Below are 9,201 nucleotides of genomic sequence, written 5' to 3' on the forward strand. Positions count from 1 at the left end.
GGTACAAAAAGGAAAAACGAATTGCGTCTAAGCCGTGTATTTTATGCAACTACAGATGCCACAAACCAGCGAATGTTCTGACTTCAGCACCCTGATTACAATCTGTCCTATCCCTCTCACTGTTGTCGGTCTGTGTGTTGATGTGTGTCAGAGAGAGGTCGTAGGCGGACTGAGCTTGACTGTTTCCTATTGGACCAGGAGGGGGGCACCCAGCTCTCTAGCACGGCGGCAGCTTCCATGCAAGGTGGATTGAACCCCGTCCACAGAGAGGTGGGCAACAACCAGAGCTCCTGGTCAGGGAGAGGCACAAATCCTAGGAAGTTCTCACCATTGAGGAATCACGGATAAAAAAAGCAGACATCAGTGGCATATGCTGTTATGTGCCCCCAGGCATCACAAGAATCGCCCATAAGACTTCAAGCAGGGGAGAAAGCTTGCTAAGAGAGACACTGACCTTATTAGACAATGAAACCTGTGAAACCTGTGGAATGGCGGTTACCACTATCAGTCTTGCAGTGAAATGAGCATGTTGAGCCAGCCTTGAGGTTCCTGAGAATCGCAAAAAGAGAGTGCAAGGTGTGATGCTAGCACTGTAAGAGTCTTCTATTTTTCTTGTGCTCTCTAGGCTGTTGTTTGTAGTGCTTTTCAATTGCACTATTTTTTTTAACGCGAAATGCATCCTTGTGTTGACGACAGGATGCATTTCGTTCTGAAATACAGGATCAAATGCAGTTTTCCATTTCACCTGGTAATGCACACTTTTGCCAAATTAGTGCTAACGATAGTGCCAAAAGCAAATTACGAAATTTGCACATCCTTAGTTCAAAAGTAGGTGTCACTTTCTTTTTCTATTGTCCACTATTTTATGAGCCCAATCTTCTTGAACATAAGTGTTAAGAAAGGCCTCTTCTTACATGATCACCCAGAATGGTCAGAGTGGTGTGCCCACAAACAGCATAATAATCAAAGGGGCACGGGCAGATATAACTTACACCTAGCAAACACAAGGAGATGATGGATGGAGTGATGAAACTTTTCGGACACTCACCCCCAGTCACAGATCTGGATTGAATCCATCACTGTCCTTTAGCTCACTTCACCACCCTAGATCAGAACCAGCTATATGCAATCACTCCTCATGGAAACAATCCAGCCCGAAGTGCCAAGCCAGGTCTTCCCTGAACCGGAAACAAGCATCCTGGATTATTCCTCATCATATACACAATTATACAATCATATTGCTTGTATTAAAAATCATCTATCTACAATTGTATTGTTTCCTGAGCAATAGGGTATATTTACTTAATCCATTATTATAATGCTGCATCCCAAAAGAATCCATAAGTATGAATCATGGTCAAACAAATTTGCCTAAAGGACATTATTTATCATGTAATTCAATACATCATAATTAATCAATCAATGTGTACTACCTTCAATTACTTAATTTCCTCACATTTCATTGCAAATACGCTCCTAAGCTTCTTATCATAAATCCCATATTCAATGATCCCATGTATAACAATTGCAGAAAGAGGAGCAATTCAAATAAATGCTCTAATAAATATGAGCAATTAGAAATAATTATGCATCCTGCTAAAAATTATAATTATAAATTAGAAAGGATATGGTTTAAATACATATATTTATCCATTAATGGAAGTATCAATATAGTATCTGTGGTATTGCATGCCCAAATATGGAAACATTTGAAAATATATATTGAACAATGAGGTTTGATGACCTCTGCACATGCATCATTCCCTTCTGTCTTCAAGAAAAAATAAATAATGATCTATGAAAACAAATTAATAGAAACATAACAACATTAAAGCAATACAATACACATACAATTAGGTGATAAACATAATCCATTTCACCACATTTTCTAAGCACATGCCCGACCCAGGAGAAGTAGATCCTGGTTATAGATGTACTGCAAGTTGTTCGTGAATATTCCAACCTCTAGGAATCTTATTGTCCAGATCGATGATGAAGTGTGATTCGGAGATGTAAAGCAGTTTCTCTCTATCGCCACTTCTCGGTGGTTTGTCAATCCTGTCAGTAGAATACACTGATACCATCCATCACCATTCATTTTTTGACAGGTGGGAACGCCCCCCGGAAGTGACGTAGGAGCCGGAAGTCCGGGGCCGGAAGTCCAGCGCCTGAGGGTATGCCCCTGAGGGGCAGACCCGAAGTGGGGCAGGTGTAGTGTGTGTGTCCCCTTCACACAGGAATTAATGGATGTTTAGGTGCGTCATAGATGTAGAGTGGTGGTGCGGGGCGGCTAGGGCTAACAGCAAGGCAGTCAGTAGGGCCTACTGGTGTGTTTAGGGTTTTGGGTTTGGGGGGAGCAGAGACTTACCTGTGGGTGCCATGTTTGTTGTGCAAGGCGGGACATGTCTGGGCATACAGGGACATGTCTGGGCCTGTCCATCGGCTAGTAGCGGATGCAGGCTGATGTTGCTTGAGCAGCGTCGAGGTCCATATGTGGAATTGAGTGTTGCAGGGTATTTTTTGGGAGATAGGCCAGCCCCCTAGGAGGCGTGCCTGATGCCGATGGAGTTCCTGAGTGGTGGCCTGAGGCGTGGGGGCGTGCCATAGTCAGCAGAGGGCCGGAAAGCCATTGGTCCTAAAAGAGGCGGGAAGCTAGACCATTGGTTTGCTGCGGCAGTAATTTTGCCACCTAATTTAAAAAGTCTCTGATGAAAAATGAGAGTTATGAAAAAATAAAATAAAAAATTAAATGCAAAGTCCCTATGGGTGATGTAGAAGGATACACCCCTTTTCTAAGCTTACATTGTATATAAGGAGGCCCTTAACTCATAGTGTTATACCAGCCTGCAAGAGAGAACCCCGGCATCATGAAGCGGTACAACTATCTCACATCGAGGGATACCCGTGAGCACGGGGTGAACACTATTGACAGATATTTTCGCCACTTGAGCCCTCCGGTAATAGATGAGCCGAAGCTGCAAGAGGTCGCTAAAGAGGAGGGCGCCGAAGTTACAGGTTATCATGAGGACCTGTGTCGGCGGATGGCTTCACTCAGCCTTGAGGATCGACCGCAGCTGATATCACCTATTAAGGCATCATCAAGCGCCAGCCAAGCCTCAAGTCAAGAGGAAAGCTTTGAAAATACTGTCACAGAGATGGAAGTTTCGGAAGAAGCTATAATCCCACCCCAATATCCGGTGTATCAAGATATGAGATCTCTGGAGACTGAATCCGTGTCAGATACCGCAGGTGGTCAGCAATGTGCTGAAAACAGCGACTATCATGAGGCGATGGACTTTGACATCTCCCAAGATTTCAGAGCAGCAGCCGAAGCCTCTTCAGATGTGGAGGTTAGCATTATCTTAATGTAGATACTTTAACCATCTGTGATGCAATATTTATTTTTATTTCATGTTAAATAATCCCTTTCTTTCTTTTTTGAACCGCAGAATGCAGCAGAAAATTGCACTGAGGTGGAGGAGACTTCAGGGGCTGCTAAGACCTTCATTATGAACTGCTTGTGCTGTTCAAAACAGATTGAAAGTTCCACCAGCCAAAACAACGAACTGTGTAAGGACTATAAAAAAGCATTGGACTTCATAGATCTTGAAAAGGAGGACTCGTGTGTAACCTGTCTGGATAGAGAGCATGTGAAGAGTTTTGCAGCCAGTGTTGTGTACGCCTGTCTCAAGAGAGACTTTTATTCTAGATGTTATGGTCATAAAATTAAGGATCCACAACAGACTGCTCATGACTGTCTGTATCCATCTTACACGGCTGAACAGCCCGCTATATATGTCATTTGATAGACCCCTGTAAGTTATATAAACTGTTAAAATCTGTGTACCGGCTTTCAGCCGAGAAAAATGTCACAGGCCATCAGAGAAATCCAAAATGCATACCATATTCGGGCAAAACTTTCTAACATGCGGGGGCATTGCCAGCCAGTTATTAGACAGAGGGTGGAATGATCTATAGAAAAACATGTTGCATACGTTTATTATAAGAGTAGAAAACAGGTGGGTTTTATGGATCCAAGAAAAGTGTTTTAAATTTAAATAAAGAGTCGGCTCATATTAGGGTGTTGTACAAAGAACCATAGCATTATTGCTTGAATGTTAAGATATGTCGAAAAAGGCTGTTGTTATAAGCTACTGTTTGACTGTTTAATACTTATTTTTAGGATATGGAGCAGGAGGTGGTGAACCCAGATGATTATGAGGCAGCGCCGGAATACCTGTGTATCGCTAAGGTGTTATATGATTTGCTTAAAGAAAGAATCGCTGAATTACATCCAGCAACCTTATGGTTTTTAAAAAATGGTCCGCTTGCTAGAGGCCCATAGACACAGCCGTCCTAGATGCTTATGCGGATGCGGTGCTAGTATGTGGTCGCCTGTGAAGGATGTATTTTGGAACAACTATATATACTATATGCGAGGCTTAATCCTACCCCGGATGTCCAGCTTAAATGTAGCCTTTGAACTTCTAACTGAGGATTATTTTAAAAACAAAGGGTTTCTGATATGCGAGAGAGAATTGTATGAACTATTGACAGCAACTAGTCTGGCAGTGCAAACTTATTGGAGGGGTGATAGGATTTACCTATACAGTGCTATGGACTATATATCTTTAAAAATATCAAGATGTGTGACTCTACGCCGTCATCTGAGACAAACGCCCCAATTCCATATGTTTGCATACTGAATAGAATGTATACTGATTTTTAATGTCGGTACCAGCGATAATGTAGCTTGTAAACTCTGGAGTGATGATGATATCTTGTTATCTTATTTACTTATAATAAACTGACTATATACAAAACAAGCGTCTTTCGTTTTGTGGTTCAGAAGTGTTAACATGTCAGGGGCTTTGTTAAAGAAGCTTTATTATGACACAAAGGATGTCTCCAGCTTTGGCAGTGGTGAAGCGTTGTTTAGAAGGGCTAAAGCTGAAAAAGAACCCATCAGCAGAACCCAAGTGCAGGAGTGGCTATCTGGTGAAGAAGCGTATTCACTCCATAAGCCTGCGCGAAGACGCTTTAAGAGGAGGCCTACTATTGTTAATGCGCAATTAGATTATCAATGGCAGGCTGACATAATAAGTCTACAAGATCTGGCAAAGCATAATAATGGAGTCCATTACATCTTAACAGTTATAGATGTATTGTCTAAATACGCCTATGTAGAAGCTCTAAAGGATAAAAGTGGAACAAGCGTCACCAGGGCTTTTAAAGTAATCTTTAGGAAAGACCGAACCCCTCAAAAACTACAAACAGATGCCGGAAAATAATTTTTAAACAAGACCTTCCAGAAATTATTAAAACAGCATGGGGTACATCATTTTGTAACGCACACAGAGGTAAAAGCAGCTGTTATAGAACGCTTTAACAGAACCTTAAAATCTAAGCTGTGGAGAAACTTCACGGCATACAACACATATCGATATCTACCTGTTCTACAGGATTTATTAGCTGTTTATAATGCCAGCTATCACAGAACTATCAGAATGGCTCCTGTAGAGGTAACGGTTGACAATTCTCTGGAGGTGTGGAGAAGGGTATACGGCCGTTACTTCGACGCCAAAGTAAAGAAGCCTGCTTTTAAAAAAGGGGACCACGTCAGGGTTTCAAAATTGAAAGGGTTCTTTACTAAAGGTTATCAACAGACTTTCAGCGATGAGATATTCATAGTTGATAGTGTTGACATTAAAGAAGGCATGTACATTTACAGGTTGAAGGACTACTACAGTGAACCAGTGACAGGTGTTTTTTACAGTGAAGAGTTACAAAAGATCCCAGATGATGTAAATAGGATTTACAGGGTTGAAAAGATTCTAGAGTGGAAAGGGAGGGGCGCAAAAAAACAGGCTTTTGTTAAATGGCGAGGATGGCCTGAGAAATTTAACAGTTGGGTGCCGGCCAGCTCTCTGCAGGACGTGTGAGCACCTATCGCTCAAAAAGAAGGAGGAAGCAAAATGGAGACATCCTCCTTTTATATTACATTGCCGTCTAATGCCTCGGTGGCTATGTTCCCTGATAATAAAATATCAAATTATACTGTCAAATTGGCTAAGCCGGTGGATTTGAAAGGGGAATGGGAAGTTGCCCCAACAGAAATCCAATACCCACGTACCTGGAATACTTTTAAGAGGTCTGAATCTAAATTCACTATAGAGAAGTCAAAATCTGAGCCTCTTTACATCATAGGTTTTCCTCACGGGTACAACCCTACGGTTAATGCTGTGGTGGATGCCATTAACAAGACAATATCCGGTACTGCGGGGCTTTCCGACGTTCAACTGGTGTTAGATAGCGTCAGAAGGAAGGTTTTTATTAAAGCATCCAGCCATGATGCAATGTTTATCACCAGTGGAAAGTTGAGCAGAGTTTTAGGAACGGTCCAACATATAAAAAGCAAACAGGATCCAGATCTGACATGTCCAGATATTGATGGGGGTTTTTACACACTCTATGTTTATACAGATATAATAGAACCTTAGCGGGTTGGAGATAGTTATGCTCCCCTACTGAGATGGGTTCAAGTGAGGGGTGAAAACAACACAATAGCTAATATTCAATATATTAAACCTGACTATGTAGCAATTTCTAAAAGTCATTTTGACACTATAACAATTATGATCTTTGATGATCAGTCTCAGCCTGTGTCCTTTAAATAAGGGAAAGTTATTGTTAAGCTTCATTTCAGACCACGCCGCGGTGGTGACTATTAAGAGCTCATCATGGTGGCTATGAAAGCCTACGGCAACCCTTCTATGTATAGAGAGTATTACAAGCACCAGCCGGTGTATGGAGGGCCCCCCTACTTTCAAGGAGCTCCTGTTATGTACGGGGCGGGTCTAGGAGGTTTTTTCCGTAGTTTGTTCCGAAGGGTTATGCCTTTTTTGAGAAAAGTTTATGAAATTGCAAAACCGCATGTAAAGACAGCTGCCCAGAATATAGCCCAAGATGTGGTTGGGTCTGTGAAGTCGGCCGTCGTTGAACGTATGAACAGACAACCTCAAGAAGGGTCAGGACTGTTGTACAAGCCCCGCCTTAGTATTAAAAGGAAGAGGAGGTCATCGAAGCGTTGAGGGCCCCCGGTGCCCTATAAAAAAAGGAAGCGCCCTTCAAAAAGAGCTCACAAAAGAATATCCCCAAGGCTGAAGAGAGCTACAAAGAAGAGAACAGCCTCTAACCTCAACATTTTCTAAAACATGGCTTTTGTACACTGCTCTTCGGGCGAATGCGCCAAGTCAGAGTTAGATCTGTTCTCTCTAAAACCAACACAGATGAGTATTGAAAACAGTTTTTTCATGGAGGTATCGCGGCTAGCGGCCCTGACACCCTTGGCCCCTATAGAGCTTTACGTATCAGGGTCCACGGATATGTATCTAGATCTCAATAATACTCTGCTACATGTGGTGTGTAAAATTGTAAAAGCGGATGGATCCGATATTGCTGCAACCGCTAAAGTGGCGACCATTGCTCACCCCATAGCAACGATGTTTAATCAGGTGGACATTACCCTGGGGGACAGACTCATTACGCAAAATGACAATATGTACGCCTACAGGGCTTACATGGAGAGCATCCTGAACTACAGCAGCGATGCCTTGGACACACAACTTTCAGCAGGGCTTTTCTACAAAGATACTTACGCCCAGTTTGAAAACACAGCTCTGGACGGCCCCAATACCGGGTTTGTAAAAAGAGCAGAGTTTGCTGCAGAGAGTCGAGAGTTGGATCTGCTAGGCCGAATACATTCAGACCTCTTCTTCCAGGATAAACTAATCGTTAATGGCATAGACCTCAAGATTAAGCTCAACCGTAACAAAGATGCCTTTTGCCTCATTAGTGGTGATGCCGAACAGTATAAACTGTTCATACAGTCTGCAAGCTTGTATGTAAAGAGAGTGAATGTATCACCAACGGTCAGATTGGCTCACGCTGAGGCTCTACAACTGTCAAATGCTAAATATGCCATTGAAAGAGTCTCTATGAAAGTCTACAGTATACCAGCAGGCACCAGATTAACACAGCAGCAAAATTTGTTTCTGGGTCAACTACCAAAACTTGTTATTATCGGGTTTGTTGACAATACCGCTTTTAGCGGTGTACATAACTCCAACCCTTTTAATTTCAAGCACTATGGTATCAACTACGCTGCCCTAGTTCACGAGGGAGCTGTCATACCTGCAAAGCCAAACACACCTAATTTCGGAACTGGAAATTTTATTAGAGAATATCTTGGATTAGTGGCGATAACTGGGAAACACCTGCATGATTCGGGGGTCGTTGTATCATGCGAAGGATATGGCGCAGGCTACACGCTATTTGCCTTTGATCTGACCCCCGACATGGAAGATGGTGACCATTACAGCCTGGTTAAAAATGGAAATCTAAAAGCAGAAATACGCTTTAGCGCAGCCCTAACTACGAATGTGAACATGGTTATTTTTGCTGTATTTGATAGCGTCATACAAGTTAATCACGCCCGCCAGATTCTGTTTGATTATCTTTGAAAAGAATATAAAATGGACACTGTTCATATCAGAGACTTCTTAAGCCGCCATAAAGCCGCTAAGAAATACTTTTTGGATGTTTATCCAAGCGACGGGTTGCCAAAGGAAATAAGTTATGAAAGACCACAATCTTTGGTCTTTAACACCGATCCTCATCATGAACCAGGAACACACTGGGCTGCTATGTTTTTGGACACTGACAGGGTAACAGTGTTTGATAGTCTTGCAGAGTTCCCGGAGCACCGCATCTATACAAAGCCTATATTCAAGTATTTAAAAAAAGTGGCTTCTAGAGTAGAATATAACAAGTTGCCGGTACAGGATTCTCTATCTATCACATGTGGGGAACATTGTATATATTTTATCTGTAAAATGTCAGAGGGTCTAAGTGTTAGAAATATTTAAAATTTATATTCAAGTGATAAAGTCAGCAATGATAGGCTTGTTACCCGCTATATGAAAGAAGGCTTGAAACCTATTCCTAGCATTGTTACAAATGAATACGCTATTTGTCAAAAGTGTAAAGTTTTATAAGGAATGTTTGTGTAATGCTCATGTTCAAAATAAATCAATAAAAGTCTGTATTTAAGAAACTACTCAGACTCTGTGTTTTTACTCAGCAATAAGAAAAAACAAAGACAGTAGAGTGTTGAAAAGTTATAAATGTTTATTACAAGCA

General features: G+C 41.9%; 1 protein-coding gene across 1 annotated transcript; it reads left to right on the forward strand.

Moving 5' to 3' along the window:
* The first annotated feature begins 7,214 nt into the window (after positions 1-7,214).
* Positions 7,215-8,522, forward strand: LOC144773741 (uncharacterized protein F54H12.2-like). Its single transcript, XM_078658876.1, has one exon. The coding sequence runs from the start codon at positions 7,215-7,217 to the stop codon at positions 8,520-8,522; it is 1,308 nt and encodes a 435-aa protein (XP_078515002.1).
* The last annotated feature ends 679 nt before the right edge of the window (positions 8,523-9,201 follow it).

Source organism: Lissotriton helveticus, chromosome 8 (genome assembly GCF_964261635.1).
Source record: "Lissotriton helveticus chromosome 8, aLisHel1.1, whole genome shotgun sequence".
NCBI classification, from domain to species: domain Eukaryota; kingdom Metazoa; phylum Chordata; class Amphibia; order Caudata; family Salamandridae; genus Lissotriton; species Lissotriton helveticus.

Coding starts and splice junctions, on each gene's coding strand:
- LOC144773741 (XM_078658876.1), top strand. CDS start 7,215: ATGGCTTTTGTACACTGCTCTTCGGGCGAATGCGCCAAGTCAGAGTTA.